A 15316-nucleotide genomic window follows, 5' to 3' on the forward strand; every position below is an offset into this window, starting at 1 on the left:
GTGACAACTGGAATGTCCTGGGGGCAAAATCACCCTGGTTGAGAACTAAGGCAGTATTGTGTGTTAGAACTTTCTCAGGTAATGGAAATGTTCTGTGTCTATACAACACAGAGCCACCAAGCCACTGAGCACTTAAAATGTGGCTAGTGTGTCTGAGGAATGAAATTTATACTTTTACTTAATTTCCAACAGCTGCTTGTGGCTGCATGTGGCCGCCATATTGGTCAGGAGACACTAAGGGACACCCAGGTTCTGGTTCTGGCTGAAGGTTGGGGGACAGCCTGGGATCCAGCCCATGACCTTGGCCAGCCCTCTTTTGGGAGCCCCCACCCCAACACACACCCCTCTGTGAGAATCCCTAAACTTTGGTCCAGACCCTGCTTAACCATCCCAGTATGTCCACACTGGAAGAGCCCCATAGGGAACGCTCACTGAACTCCCTCATGTGTCGGATGGGGAAACGGGCCCTCCGAGCTGAGTGGTTGACTTGCCTAAGGTCACCCAGCAAGTGAGGAGCCTTCAGTCTCCTGAATTCTCATCTCCTCTCCAAGCCTTTGTCCCTTTATTTGCCCCACTTAACACCTGGCATATTCTGGCCCATTCGTGGGCAGTGGGGTAGCTCAGGGCCAAGGCCATAGCATGGACCCCAGAGGACCCTCCAGCTTCATACTGTTCCCAGCTGCAGATGGCCCTGCAGGGTAGACTTGAGGCCAAGGGGCCATGGCAGGGAAAATGTGAGAGCGCCGAGTCCGGGGTGGTCTGTCCCATGCTGAGATGACCCAGCACCAGCCTCCAGACAGCAGGTCCCCAAAGAGTCCCCTTGGAACACCAAGGACAGCTTTTCTGGCCATCAGTATGGGGCCGAGGTTTTGTCTGAGACCTCTCCATACCCTGTCCTAGGGAAGCTTCCCTTGCCCAGAGTTAGGGCCCTTAGCCAGGGAAGCGGAAGTGCCCTGGAGACTGAGAAGCCCCCAGGGGCTCCTAGCCCCTTGCCCTGACTCTTCAGACCCCCAGCCAGCCACAGTGCTACCAACTCTGGCAGAAGACAAAGAGCATGAGTTTGGGTGTGAGTTACATCCACATCAAATTTTAGTCTCTCTGTTCTCTTTTTTTAAAAGATTTTAAAAAATTTATTCATAAGAGACAGAGAGAGGCAGAGGGAGCAGCAGACTCCCCGAGGAGCTGGGAGCCCAATGCAGGACTCAATCCTGTGACCCTGGGATCATGACCTGAGTCAGAGGCAGACGCTTAACCGGCAGAGCTACCCAGGCGCCCTCATCTCTCCGTTCTCTGATTGTGTGGCCTGGATTATGTTACTTAACCTTCCCCAGCCGCTGACTCAGAGGGAGGCTGTGAAGTTTAGTGATGCTGTATCTGGCACACAGGGCATGTTCAAAAAACCATAACACTTATCAGGATTTCCAGGGAGAGTTGAGCAAGCTGTGCACTGCACAAGGATACCACACCAGAAGGACATTCACACCGTGGACCTTGTAGATATTTGTTGTACAAAGTTTCTGGCCGATGATGGTGAAGGCTTGCTCTAACTAAACTGTTAGAATCTGACAATATTTTGAGAGGAAGTATTGGAGGAATACTCTCATTCATATAAAGGCACCACATATGTTCTTGGCAGCCCTACTTGGTATTAATCTTCTCTTCCAACCGTGAATCTGTTTCTTCTTTCCATGGACCCTAGTTTTTGTGCAAGCGCCTGTCCTAGCGGCCCAGGGATGCTGATGAGAACGGGATGGACCTGGGGACGGGGCCCCGTGTGGGGGGGCGTCCCCTGGTAGCAAAGCTTCCCTCGTCTTCTCTCTTCTGCAGGTCAATATGGTGGTCTTGGGCAAGCACCTGGGCATCCCCAAGCCCTTCGGACCCATCATCAACGGCCGCTGCTGCCTGGAGGAGAAGGTGCGCGCCCTGCTCGAGCCGCTGGGCCTGCACTGCACCTTCATCGACGACTATCTGTCCTACCACGAGCTGCTCGGGGAGATCCACTGCGGCACCAACGTGCGCCGGCAGCCCTTCTCCTTCAAGTGGTGGCACATGGTGCCCTGAGCCCGCCTCCGCCCGCCATCCCCTCCGCCCACCTGCCAGGGAGCCACGCCAGGGTGATGGCGAAGACCTTCCACCCAGCCTCTGGCCTCTGAGGGGAGCCCCTGGCGCTTCTTCCCGAGTGCCTGCAAACGTGCTGGCCACCGCGGGCCCGGGGATCTGGGGATACGACAGTGGACACCACACACACACACACCTCCCTCCAGAGGGGCCTCCCCGGCCCAGAGAGGACTGTCCTCATTCCTCCCTCCCCCTTCCTGATCTACCACTCCTAGAGGTTCTAGAAAAGAGCAATGGCCTTAATGGGTTCACGGCTGGCTGTGCCTGGCCACTCTAAGTAGCTCCCCCTCTGTTCTGCTGTTCCTCCCGTGTCGGCACCAGGAAGGGGTCCCAGAGGGCCTGGGCTCTGGGGTGGAGGCTTGGGCCGCAGGCATCCGTGGTTCTTGTACAAGCAGGAGCAGGGGGGGAGGCACCTTCTCTACTAGCTGTCCTGGGACCTCCTGGGACCTCTCAGCCACGTTTATAGAGACAAATAAGGACAGGAAAACCCGGCATCTGAGGGCTGCTTAAAAAGGAAAAGGCAACAGAACCCCTTTAATACCTGACTCCGTCCTTAGAAGGGTGCTTGTTACCTGGTTAGAAAGCCTTTAATTACGAGTGCTGGCTGCTTCCGGCCCCCAAACGCTGTGAGGCTGGAGAGAGGCCTCAGAGGGACACACAGAGGCAAGCTGGCGGGAGGCCAGGGTGGCAGAGGAGGCCGATGCCTGAGGACGAGCCACGGGGCCTGGTCCCCACTTCGGATTTTAGACTCTGGATGCAAAACGGGGGGGGGGGGGGCTGACCGTTCCAGATGTCACAGGGGGCAGGGGCCCGGATGTTAAGAGAGGGTGGGGGGGCCATTAGGTTATCTCTGAAGGTGGGGTTTAATTTCCTTTAATTGTCTTTAATTATTCCCCTTGGTCCCGCAGGCAGTGGGAGGGAAGGCTCGCCCCGTCTCTCTTGGCAGCTCGGAGACCCTGCATGTAGCCTGGGTTTCCGCTGTGGAGTCAACCCCAAAGCAAGCCTGTATCCACCCCCATCCCCCCCCAAAGAAGGCAAGAGAACTGCCATGGGGGTGGGGGTTGGTTAAGAGGCCTGTCCCCGGTGAGGTCACCAGGACGTGCACAAGCAGGCAGGCTTGGCCAGTGCTGGGCAAGCGGTGGCCCCTGCCCCAGGCAGGCGCAGGCACAAGGGAGCCAGCCTGCCCCCTCCCCGCCATTGCTAGGGACTCTCAGCCCCAGGCCTCCACCAGCGGGGTTTTCAGTGGCCCCTGCTAAGTCCAAGACCAGGCCAGCCAGCCACTGTTATACTCTGAGCCATAGAACACTTAGCAACCAGAAACTTCCATGGAAACCGGACATATGAAGTGGATGAAACAGAACTGCTCTGGTTTAGATGTCAGGGGTGGTGTACCTGGGTTGTCCCCTTCCAAAAGATTCTGGGGACCCCATTTGGAAGCCCCTGGTTGAACCTTTGCACTTTCTGCTCATAACCATGACGCAGCCTACACTGAGCCAAGGAGAGAAGGGAAGCTCTTTGGGGGCCAAGGGCGTGCAGCCAGGGTTGAGATTCCCCAGGGAAAGGCTGTGGGTGGAGGGGAATGGGCATTACGGAGGGATCGGGAGGGTGGGGAGCAGGCCTTCTCAAGCTACCCTGAGCATGGGCAGCTCTGGAATTAATGCTAGAGTTGTCCGAGGGCCCTGATGACTCCCACTGAGGATGTTCCGGGTGACCAATCATCTCCTACGTGATTAATAAAAATGTCAATATGCATTTCTTCAAGTGGCTGCCTCCTTAGTTTCTATTCGTTGGGTTGCAGGGAGGAGGGAAGGAGGCGGGGGAGAACCTTCCTTCCAGTTCCACCCACCGTGCCCCAGCTCCTTGGCTCAACTGCGGGCCGTGGGCAGCTCCTGCCTGGCTGAGAGAGCCCCCAGGGCCGGTGCCAGGCAGGCAAGCAGGCGGGCTGATTCAGCGGGATGACTGGCACAGGCCCATGGCTCTGAGGCCAACTGCCCTGCTGAGATGGGTATCAGAGGAGAGGTGGGTCCTAACTCTTCCTTCCCTGGGCTATCTCTCTCTTCCATCTCTCAGATGCAGGTGGGCTGGGCCCTACTGGCAGAGGCAGGAGACTCTTCAGTGGGACTGGTGCCAGGGCCAAAGGCCGCTGTGATCCCCTTTCATTCCTGCCTCTAAAGTGACTGGGTTACCCAGCCTCCGTGTTCTGGTTTCAGGAGCCTGAAAATATCACCCCTCTCACCCTATACACAGGCTGCTGCCTCAGGAGACCCCCTTTGACACTCACTCACTCACTCACTTTATTCTATCTTTTCTTGTGGACTAAAAGGCAAAACGTTGCTGCCTATCAGTCATTGACACTTTAGTCTGAACGAACTGCAGATGTATTTCTACAGGCTGGTATCAACCGGGTAGAAGTGAAGGCCTGGCTCTACTTCCAAAGGGAGATGACAGGGCTCTAAGTCAGAAGCTGGTCCTACCCAGCACAGTGGGCCAGTGCCCAAGGGAACCCCTTACTTCTTGCACCGATTCCCCTGCTGTGTTCATAAGCAGGTAGGGAGACTGTCTGGACTTCCTTCTGAGTCCTGACTCTTACCGAGAGCTGAGTCAGCCATCACACCATTTTCCAGCCAAAAAAAGTAAAGCTGTCATTGAATCTAGCAGCCCAGCGGCTCTCCTTGAGAACATCCTTCCCAGACTCTGGGAGAGAAGGACATCAGCCTTGGAGACCCGCTGAGATCCTTGAACTGCTGGGAGTTCACCCACTGGGAACTCTGGGGAGCAGGTCACAGTCCCTCCCTTGCCTCAGACTGGCAGCATTGCTAGAGAGAAGGGAGGAAGCTTCATCTATCCAGCATCTTTAGAGCCTGGCTGGGTAGGGTGTGTCCCCACCATTATCTCTGCCCGGGTGGTGATGAGCCACATTTTCTACAGGTGAGGAAACCAAGGCTCGGAGAGAGGGAACATAACCACCCAAGGTCATGTAGCTGGTGCATGGCGGAGTTGGGATCTGAACCCAAGACCCCTCTCCCCAGAGCCCTTGCTGCTTCAGATGGCTGAATACCCCCTCTGGCCTCAGTTTCCCCACCTGACAAGTGAGCCTTCCTACCCTGATGTTCTAAGCTCTTTCTAGCCGGAAATGGTTTAACTCGCACCACCTGCCCCTTCCACAGGCAGGAAACAACACACAACGCCACTAATAAAATAATGCCGAGCTCCACACTACAACTCTGCCCACGTCGTCCCATGGAAGCCCTGCAACAGCATTTTCAGAAGCGACACGTGAGGGACACAGCAATGAAGTGACTCGCCCACTCCGCGCAGCCAGGATGTGGTTGAGTCAGGGCTGAATCCAGTCCTGCTTCTACACTCCATGCTCTTAGGAAAAAGTCTGCTGTTCCTCAAAGTTTCTCAAAATGCTCTGGGGTGCTTATTTAAAAAAAAAAAAAAATCCACATGCCAGGCGGCACCCCCTTCCTGGCGCGTCAGACTGGAGGCAGGGCCTGGGAATCTGCATTTTCACCGGTTCCTTCAGCAGGGTAGAGAAGCTCCCCACCAAACCAGATCATCTCTGAAAATGCAGGAAAAAGGGTGAGGAGGTGTGTGGAACGGGAAGGAGGCGCCCAGGTCAATAACCCACATCTTTGCCTCCTCCACCTCTCAAAGCCCTGGTGGCCCAGCCAGATGCCTGTGGGGACTTGCTCCCTTCGAGGGAGAAACTGACTCCCTCCATGCTGGGGGCGGAGCAACAGGTTCGTATGCAAATGATGGGTTCCTTCTGGCCAATTCTGAGCTCCCTGCTCTGGGAAGGGGCTGGGCTTCCAGGACTGGAACCAATGAGCTAGCACCCCCGGCTGAAGAGGCGGGGCCAGTGTCCTTTAAACCACACGTCAAGGGATCTGTGGGGCAGTGTGGGGTTTGGTGGCCCAGGCCCAGTCCCAAGGCCAGCATGTCACTGCAGAGAATCGTGCGTGTGTCCCTGGAGCATCCCACCAGCGCCGTGTGTGTTGCTGGCGTGGAGACCCTCGTGGACATTTATGGGTAAGAGCCAGAGGCCTAGGGGTCTGCGGTCCGTTGGTGCTGAGCCCCTTGGTCTCTTCCCACAAGCTGTGCAGGGCTTCCTCGGGACGCAGGCCTGGCTCCGCTGCCCTCCCCCGAGTCAGGGGACTTGCAGTGGTTGAGCTCTAGTCCAGGGCCTTGGAGGGTGCTGGTGTCATGGGGGTTTGGGCACAGTGGAGGACCCTTGTAGGCTGGGTACACACGAGTAGGAAGAGGTGTGTACCCCAGCCACGGTCCCCAGCTTATGAGCTCTGCAAAGAGCATCAGTCATTTCTTTAGAAATCATTTATGCTTATGTAGCACTTCCTGTGTGCCAGACACTGTTCGAGGCATGGCAATCTCCTTGAATTTAATCCTTGAACTTAAACGCTTCAGTTTAACCTCACAACAACCTCTGAGCTAAGTTTGTTGTCAGCTTCATCTCATTTGATGGATGAGGAAACTAGCACAGAGAGGGCAAGCCATTTGCTCAGGTCACACAGTCACTAAGTGTCAGTGCCAAGATTCAAACCCATTCATGGTCAAGTGTCTTATGATTTTAGCTGTGTGCCACTTGAAGAGGAAGGATCTGGTTTCCTCCAGCCATTCAGAGCCCACCTGATAATGGCCCTATTGTGTGCCCTGGCCATGTCCTTAAAGCCAGTGGCTGGAGGTAAGGCCCCACCTTCTCTCTCTCTCCCAGGAAGAAAAGGAGAGTTTGGGCAGGGTTTTAGGAACTGGGCTCTGGGAGCCACTGGGGAGCTGGCTATGTAGCTTTTTGGGGAGACTCCAGGGGTCCCAGCTCCGAGGCTGAGGATGCAGGTAGGAAGGGGACAGGGAAGAGAGAAGGCAGAACTGTGTCACCCTTCCCTTGTCACTGGTCTTGCACCCTCTCTGCAGACCAGGTTTTGAAACCTCAGCAGTACTGATGCGATAATTCCCAGCTGCAGAGGGTGTCCTATGCACTGGGAGATGCTGAGCAGTGCCCTCAACTTCTACGGACCAGATGCCCATGGCACACCCCCACTAGTGACAGCCAAAAATGTCTCCAGACATTGCCAGTTGTGCCCTGTAAGGGGTGGGGGGAATCACATCCAGTTGAGAGCCAGTAACCCAAACTAAGACATTAAAAATTGGAGCAAACTTAGTCGGAAACAGAGATGGGGTTGGCCTCAGAGGGTTAGATGAGAAGGGGTGAGGGGCTGGTTATGGGAGGGAACCAAGTCTGGAGCAGACCTGGCTGAGCTAGGCATGGGGAGCTAAAGCTTGGCTGATGGTGGGTGGGCAGTGAGAAGTAGGAAGGGGATTTGGAGGAGGGGACAGCCACAGAGGCTGTACCAGGAGGAGTGACAAGGGAGGAAGGTGTCTGGCGCCACCCCCTCCTGTAGCGCTGTGTGCCCATGGCCGTGACTCACCTGCGTTGGCTGCCTCATGCCCGTCGGGCAGATGTGCCTCCAGTTTGACCTGCCCGGGAGGCTCAGGGCCAGCTCCTCCCCTGCAGAGCTTCCTTAGACGATGGAGGACGAATTGGGCCCACCAGAGGCAAAGGCAGCAGTGTCTTGCGGGTATGAGAATGGATGGGCCGTGTTGGGGTTCTCAGAGGAGATTGGGGGGGGACAGCCACAGAGTGCAGAACAGAGCCTCAGGCACCCTCAGATGAAGAATTCTTGGACCGCTATGACCAGACCATCCTGGGGGAGGGGGAGAGCTGCTGGTCCATTCATTCACACATTGATCAAGTATTTCTTTGAGGTCTAGCGTGGGCTGGGCACGGGGACACAGCAGTGAACAACGAGGTGTGGTCCCTGCTCTCTGAAAATCCTGTCCCTTCAGAGTCCTATCAGAGGCTGGACCACCTTACGCTTGGTGGAAGGATTCCTGTCTTGCTAGGGGAGAGGGACTGGGTCAGCTCTATAGTTCCTCCCAGCTTGGAGATGTCGCCGCAACCCTGGTGTTCACATGGCAGGCCAATGAGGGAAAGGGCAGTGGGTGTGCTGGCTCAGTCCTGGCTCCATGATGACTTAGCAGCCGTCTGACTTCGGGAAAGTCACTTAACTTCTTGGAGTCTGTTTCTTCACCTGTAGGATGGACACGGTCCTATCAGCGATGATACTTAGAGACGACTCCGTACCAGGCGCTGCCCGAAGTGCTTGGTGTTTAGTAACGAATTCTCCCAATTCCATGAGGGGGGACTATCATCATCCCTGTTCTACAGATGAGGAAACAGAGCCACAGAGAGGTTGAGTAACTCGCCCCATGTCACACAGCCTGTGAGGAGTGGTGGAGCCAGGCTGCGACCCAAACACGTTGACCTTCACTTCAGAGGACTCCCGGGAGGATTGAATGAGACTGTGTGTGTGGAGCACATAGGTGATGCCGGGCCCGTGGTGGGCAGTCTATTATGGTGACTGCCACCACCCCTTCCATTACCGCCACCTTCCCGTCCTCCTCCTCCTCCTCCCCCTCCCTCCTCCTTCGTCTTCATCATCATCTTAAGGCTCTGTCCCAGCCCTTCGGACAGCGGACAGCCTCAAGTGTCTCCACACCCGCCATCCACAAGATGGGTACAACCTCTAAGCCCTACTGGGAGGAAGAGGCAATGAGAAAAGAGAAAGGAACATAAGCCAAGCAGTCAGGGCAGGTTTTCTGGAGGAAGGGCCCCAACCAGAGCCTTGAAGGATGAGCGCAGGCAAGACCATTGGGGTACTCTGTCTGTGGCAGTGGACTGAACCCTGTCTTCTTGCCTTCCGTTGAGTGGGAGACGACCCTGACTTGTTAAGGGGGTTGGGGTTTCCTGAGCAGAGAGTTCTAGGGGGAAAGGGAAGGGAGGGAGACACGCGGGTGTGCTGAACCTCCCTGGGGACACATGTGTAGCCAGGGTCGAAAACCACTGCCCTGGTTGGACAAGCGAACAACTCCTGTCCCCTCTTGCTCAGCAGAGACAGGTCAATGGAGTGAAAAGGCAGAGGGCACCTGGGGGCCAGGATTCCTGCATTTTAATCCTAGCTCAGTCATCCTTTGCTACCTCATCTTGAGCCACTTTCTGTGCCTTCCTGGGCCTCAGTTTCCCCTCATGGGCCCTGATGAGGCTGACATTGAACACTGGGTTGCACGCTTTGCTCACGGAGGTGTCTGGGCCCCCTCCCCGGTTTGACAAAGTGGCTCTCCATCTGCTTCCCCCAGCTTGTGCTGTGTGAGAGCGCTGACCTGCCTGGGCAGAACGGGGCCCTGGGAGGCTGGTGCATCGCCAAATCTCCCAATGACCTGGGCTTTAGGAAAAGGGTTCATGGGGCCACCATTTCTCAGGGGTACATTTTCTTAGTGGAAGAATGTGAGACTAAGGAGGGGCCGTGGTCTTCTGACCCTGGTGATGGTGAGGCCAGAGGACTTGGGACCTGAGAACCTCGCTGAACAGGGAGGGGCCACGAGTACTGCCACCCAGAGCCCGAGCTGTCTGGGCCTTGATGTTCTCTGGCCCCGTGGGCCACGTCAGTGGGGACCATGGTGGTCATCTCGTCAACCTGTCTGTTTCAGCCACAAAGACCTTTCCCATCAGTTTTTTGGCTCTGAAATGTCTGGTTTCGTTTTCCCAGAGGCCAAGACCCTGAGCCCATGAAAGGGGAGGATGGGTTTGGGTTTGCAGAGGAGCAGGGGTTGAGTCCCAGCTCCATCACCGACCCGCTGTGTGACTCTGGGCCAGTCACCTGTCATCTCTGGCCTTGTTCCCTCACCTGTACAGTGGGGATAATAGGACCGACAGCGTGTGGCTGTGGGGATACCTCTGTCACCATTGTCACATCATCGTCCTCACCATTGAGGGGTGACATAGAGCAAAAAGGAAGACCTGACTTGTCTTGATTCCTAGGACAAGGTGGGCTCACCCTGAGACCTTCCCATGCTGCCCAGGGAGACAGCGCACCCTTAGCCATGGTTCTCAGACGTCACAAGACATCAGTGTGGCTTGAAGGACAGGTTCTGGGGACCCTGCCAACAGCACAGCTGGGTCTGGACTCTGCATTTTCAACAGATAGGTCTGAGGTTGGCCACCGTGATGGTGACTAGTTGTCCTGGTTTGCCCAAGACGTTCTAGGTCTTCGCACTGGAAGTCCTACACTGCAGGACACACACGGTCTCTGACAAAACAGATCTGTTGGTCACAGTAGCATGCTTCCACTCCCCCTTTGTCAACTGAGCTTGTAGGGCCTGCAGGTGGGCCCCTGGGCTGGCCGGAGCTGCTCAGTGCGGGGAAGAGCTTCAGCCCATCCCGTGTGTGGACAGCCTCAGTGAGGGAAAGCTGGGCTGGGCCTGGGGCAGCCCAACATGCTGGCAGCTCCTGCTGAGCCTCTGGCTTCTTCCCCTGCCCTCCACAAGATGGGAAATCCAGACCCTCCTGTACCTGATGCAGGCTCTTCTCCCAGAAGCCACCGTTTTGATCTTCTTAACAGCTTCCCTGATGGGGCGTGAGCACTGGACTGGGGGAGTCTGGACCCCTACCTTCTAGTCCCTTCTCTTCTGGGCCTCAGTTTCCCTGGAGTAAAGTAAGGCATGGATTCATGTGCCTTTAACTTTCACTTGTCTCAAGCATTTACATGCACTGACTCCTTTAATCTCTACTTTATAGACGGAGACACTGAGGCAGAGGGAGACCAAGCCTCTCCCTCAAGGTCACATACCCAGTGGGTGGTGGGGCTGGGATTTGGACCCAGCTCGCCCACGCCCACAGGCTTAACCCCCTCCCCTCAGCTCCAAGGTGTTGCCCCTCCTGATCAAGAACTTTTGCTGGCTCCCCGTGATAGCCTGAGTTTACCCTTGACCTCCTAAGGCTTCACTGTGAAAGTAATTCCCCTCAGATGTTTCTCCTCCTTGTCCTTGGTTCCCCGGCCTCTCTCCAGGAAGCTGCCCCCCAGCCCCCCCAGTCCACCCTCTCAACCTGCCTCTGTCTGCTCATTTCCCGTTTCATAATTTACTTGACTGTCACCCTTCCCCCGTCTCGGATGGGCGGTTTTCCAAGCCTTCCCCATGATCTCATGTGAGCCTTGCAATTGCCCGTGAGGTTGACCAAATGGGTGTCATCATTCCACTTTGTAGGGAGGCCGGGTAATTTCTCAGGGTCATCTGGCCTATGTGCGACCCAGCCCAGTCTAGAATCTGACTCTTGACTCTGGTCCTGGCACCACGGGGCTCTCAGCATCTTCCCCCCAGGCCTGGCAGGATCTTCATCGGATCCCTGGTGCCTCATACAGGGAGGTACCCCAAACCCAGGGGCTGGGGCAGGGGAGCTGGGTGGGGTCCCATACCAAAAGGATCATCAAGCTGTTCACCTCGAGCTCACGGGCACCCAGGGTCCAAGCAGCAGTTTGGGGTTGGGGGAAGTTTCATGGAAAGTGTATAAACCTCCTGGGGAGCTGGAGGCCAGGTGACTCAGGGAGTGGGGCTGAGGGTGCCCCCTGTAGTGGGGTGGGGGGTCCTTCATACCCAGTCTATCTCCATGTGTCTCTGTCTTTCTGGCCCTCCCTCTCTCTGGGTTCTTCTACATCTCTTTGTCTTTCTCTGTCTCTGTGCCCCCATGCTTCTCTGTCCAGATTCTTTATGTCCCGTGATGGGCCTGGCTCCCACACCCAGGGCACAACAGGACCCAGGGTACCACCAGCCCTGCAAATTACAGGCTTTGGGAATAGGGTTGCCAGATAAAATCCAGGATGCCTAGTTAAATTTGAAATTCCGATAATGAATATTTTTTTATTGTAAGCTTGTCCCAAATATCGCATGGGACGTCCTTAGACTAAAATAACTATTCGCTGTTTATCTGAAATCTGGGTGTTCTCTATTTATGTTTGCTAAATCTAGCAGCCCTCCTTGGGCGGAGAAGCAGGTGTGCTGGCCCCGCCCCGCTGGTGAGGACACCTGGGAGGGCCACGCCCTGGGCTGGGACCCGCCTCCTGAAGTGGAGCTTGGGCTTGGCTTATTTCTTTATTTATTAAAAAAAAAGCCTTTTGAGAAGTATCAGGATCCCACTGGTGGAGGAGTGAAGAGGGTGTATTGAAGGAGGTCTGCTCTCCTCCCAGTGGGGCAGAGAAGGGGAAAGGGCCTGGAGTCGAAGCGCCGGCTGTGCTAATGTGGGGAAGTCTCTTGCTCGTCCTGAGCTTCTGTTTCCCCACGTGTAAGTGGGAGTAATAATCCCTCCTCCCAGGGCCACAGTGAGGATGAAGGCTTGGGCCTTGCCACTTACTAGCTCCATGACCTTGGGCGGTTTACTTAACCTCTGTTTCCCTATCTGTAAAATGGGAGACCATGGTAGTCTGCGTCTCCTAGGTTTATTGAAAGGATTACGTGATGTAATAGACCTAAGAACCTGGCACCGGGCTAGCATATAGCCAGAGCTCAACAAATGTCTGCTCCTGTTATCCCCCAAGCACATGTGTATGCTGCTTCCTCCAGGAAGCCTTCTGGTCCCTCTGGCTCACAGTGGCCTGTCCCTACTTGGGATTCCACTGACCACTGACTTCCTGGCCATAAGCCCCATCTGGCTGCCCCGGGCAGGGCTGTTTTTAACTCCCCGATGGGATGGAAGTTACTGGGGCAGTGGGGAGAGCAGTGGGTGTATCTGCCTCGGTCTGGCAATACCTCTGGGCACAGTGGGCGCCCCAGGCACCCTACAGACAATCAGAGGGTGAACAGACTGATTCCAAACAGGACTCCGGACTAGCTGGAGGTGGGGTGGGGGACATGTAGTCCCAGGGCCAAATGACATAGACTTTTTTTAACCGTACAGATAATGACGGGTTGTTTGACTGAATCTGGCCCAGTTTCCCAGTTTCTGCAGCGCCACGGAGAAGCAGGGGCTCTGGGTCAGAGACGCAAGGCAAACCTGGCTGTGCCATTCAATGCTGTGTGATCTTGGGCTTGGTACTTGATCTCTCTGAGCCTCAGTTTCTAACCTTTGCATTAGAGATGGTACCACTCACTTTGCAGACTTGTAAGAATAAAAGGAGCCAGGAACTACAAGGCACTCGGCACATGGTGGGCACGCCACAAGATTTACTGCCCTTCCCTAGGGAACTCCCAGAGGACGTCTCACCCGCTAAAGAGGGATGCGTTGGGACCTTGAGGGGGAGACTTCTCTTAAAGCCGTGGTCTTAGAGTTGCACTGGGGTCCATTTGCTGGCTGGTGTCCCCTGAGCTCCTCGTGCCCAGCTTGGCACCGGGGGATTATAAAGTACTCAATTGGGTCCTAACTTTCAAAGAGCTTGTGGTTTTGTTGGGAGTTAAAATAACTCACAAGGGAAATGTTAATGAACACAGAACCTGGGAATGTGAGATTGTGAATGCATTCGTGTGGGGTCCAGGCTTCACTCCCAGGAGCTTGCTGTGGGGATCTGAGAGGATTGGGGTGGTCAGGGAGGGCTTCCTGGAGGAAGCAAGAGTTTGAGCCAAAGCTCAAGCATCTGAAGAGCTATTGCATCCCTCTAGAACTTCCCATGGCTTCTTGTCCTTCCCAGGTCGGTACCTGAGGGCACAGAGATGTTCGAGGTCTATGGGACCCCCGGCGTGGATATCTACATCTCTCCTAGTGTGGAGAGGGGCCGGGAGCGCGCGGACACCAGGCGGTGGCACTTTGATACGGGGTTGGAGATCATCGTGGTCATGAACTCACCCAGCAACGACCTCAATGACAGTCATGTGAGCAGGACCCCTGGTCCAAGGTGGGGGGGGGGTGGGGTCATGATCTAGCTCCACAAGGGCCGGCACCCTCTACTTACCCAGACGGCAGGGTAGCGTGATGGGTAAGTACCTGCCCCTGGAACTAGCCAGCCCTGCAGCTTACAGACATAAACTGTGTGTCTGCTGGCAAGTCACATCAGCCCTCTGGACCTCGGTTTCCCCGTCTGTAAAATGGGGATGATCACAGCACCTTCCCTCCGGGTGCTGGTGTAGGGTGGGTGGAACATGAGTCAACGTGGGCTCCTTTTCTTGTTTCCCAAGACCCTGGTGAAGGGAGGTGTCCCCGTTTCTCTGGGTCAGGCCTCAGTTTCCCCATCTGCAGGCTGAGGGTTGATTAGGAGATCTCTGCCACCCTGAATGAAGGAGAGAAAGCAGAAATGGGGGATACCAGTGATGGGGAGGCTCCCTTCTACACGGTGCCTCACCTCCTAATCCACCTGCTCCCTGACTTCCTTCCCTTCCTGGGCAGGTAACTTCCCTTCCTCTCCTCATTCAGCCACCAAAGGTGAGTTTAACAAGCCCCAGCTGTAGGCAGGGTTCTGGCCTCAGGGCAGGGGGCATTTAAAAGAGGAAAGAAATGGGGTGGCCCTGGAGCTTGGCCCAGGTGATGCCCCCTTAAAGGGGTCATGGGAAGTAGCTTGTTACGTGGGAGTGACAGGTTTCCACTCCACACAAAGGGCGGTGTTGCAAAAAACTGACCTTTTAAGGACCACTGACCACATGCCACGCCCTGGACAGCCATGAGCTCACACAGGCCTCACAGCAGCTGCGAGAGGCAGGGTCTGATCTCCATCCCATTGGTGGGGCCGCCAAGGTTCAGAGTAGCTGTGTTCTGCACAGAACTGCCTGGCATCTGGGGGGCAGGTTCCCTTCATCACCCCCTTGTCTTTTCCCACCCACGTATCTGAGATGAGCCCCTCCACGGAGCTCTGTGATGCAGGAGGACAGGTAAATGAACTCATTTTACAGACAAGGAAACCGAAACCAGTTACCAAAAGTCAGCAGATCTAGTGAGTAGCAGAGTTGGTGAGCTTCAGGATAGAGTCCCTGGGGCAAGAGGACCAGCCAGCCGGTGAGGGGCTCCTCCTGGGTGCCCTGCCAAGCTGGGGGCCATGTGGATGCCAAAGACCAAACGAACTGAGGAGGGTCAGAGTGTCCTGCCCCTCCCCTTCCCCCATCTTTGCCCTGGATCCAGGTAACTGTGTGCCTGAGACCACTGAGCCCCAACTCAGGCTTGACAGTTGGGGGTCAGTGATTGCAGGATTTTGGGGTTCCCAGCACTGAGGGGTGAATGGCCCCTGTAAGATCCTGAGCCTTCTGACAGAGCTGAGGGACCCCCATCAGGAGCTTCCGTGCAAACAGAGAGCAGTGGGTTGAAGGAGCTTTGACACGTGGGCCTGAAGCTGTGTTCTCATCAGTCATGGTCAAATCAGCCTTTAACAGC

General features: G+C 55.6%; 2 protein-coding genes across 2 annotated transcripts in view; both read left to right on the plus strand.

Moving 5' to 3' along the window:
* PADI1 (peptidyl arginine deiminase 1) overlaps positions 1-3879 on the plus strand; it is a 40744-nt gene extending 36865 nt beyond the window's left edge. The window contains exon 16 of the mRNA XM_059137267.1: positions 1828-3879. Within this exon, the coding sequence (XP_058993250.1) occupies positions 1828-2061 (234 nt within the window). The 3' untranslated portion in view covers positions 2062-3879. The remainder of the gene's footprint in view (positions 1-1827) is intronic.
* Positions 3880-6049: 2170 nt separating this feature from the next.
* The window catches only part of PADI3 (peptidyl arginine deiminase 3), a 28701-nt gene continuing 19434 nt past the window's right edge, over positions 6050-15316 (plus strand). The window contains exons 1-2 of the mRNA XM_059137268.1: positions 6050-6153; positions 13650-13830. Of these exons, the coding sequence (XP_058993251.1) occupies positions 6062-6153; positions 13650-13830 (273 nt within the window). The 5' untranslated portion in view covers positions 6050-6061. The remainder of the gene's footprint in view (positions 6154-13649; positions 13831-15316) is intronic.

Source organism: Mustela lutreola, chromosome 10, assembly GCF_030435805.1.
Source record: "Mustela lutreola isolate mMusLut2 chromosome 10, mMusLut2.pri, whole genome shotgun sequence".
In the NCBI taxonomy this organism is placed as follows: Eukaryota; Metazoa; Chordata; class Mammalia; order Carnivora; family Mustelidae; genus Mustela; species Mustela lutreola.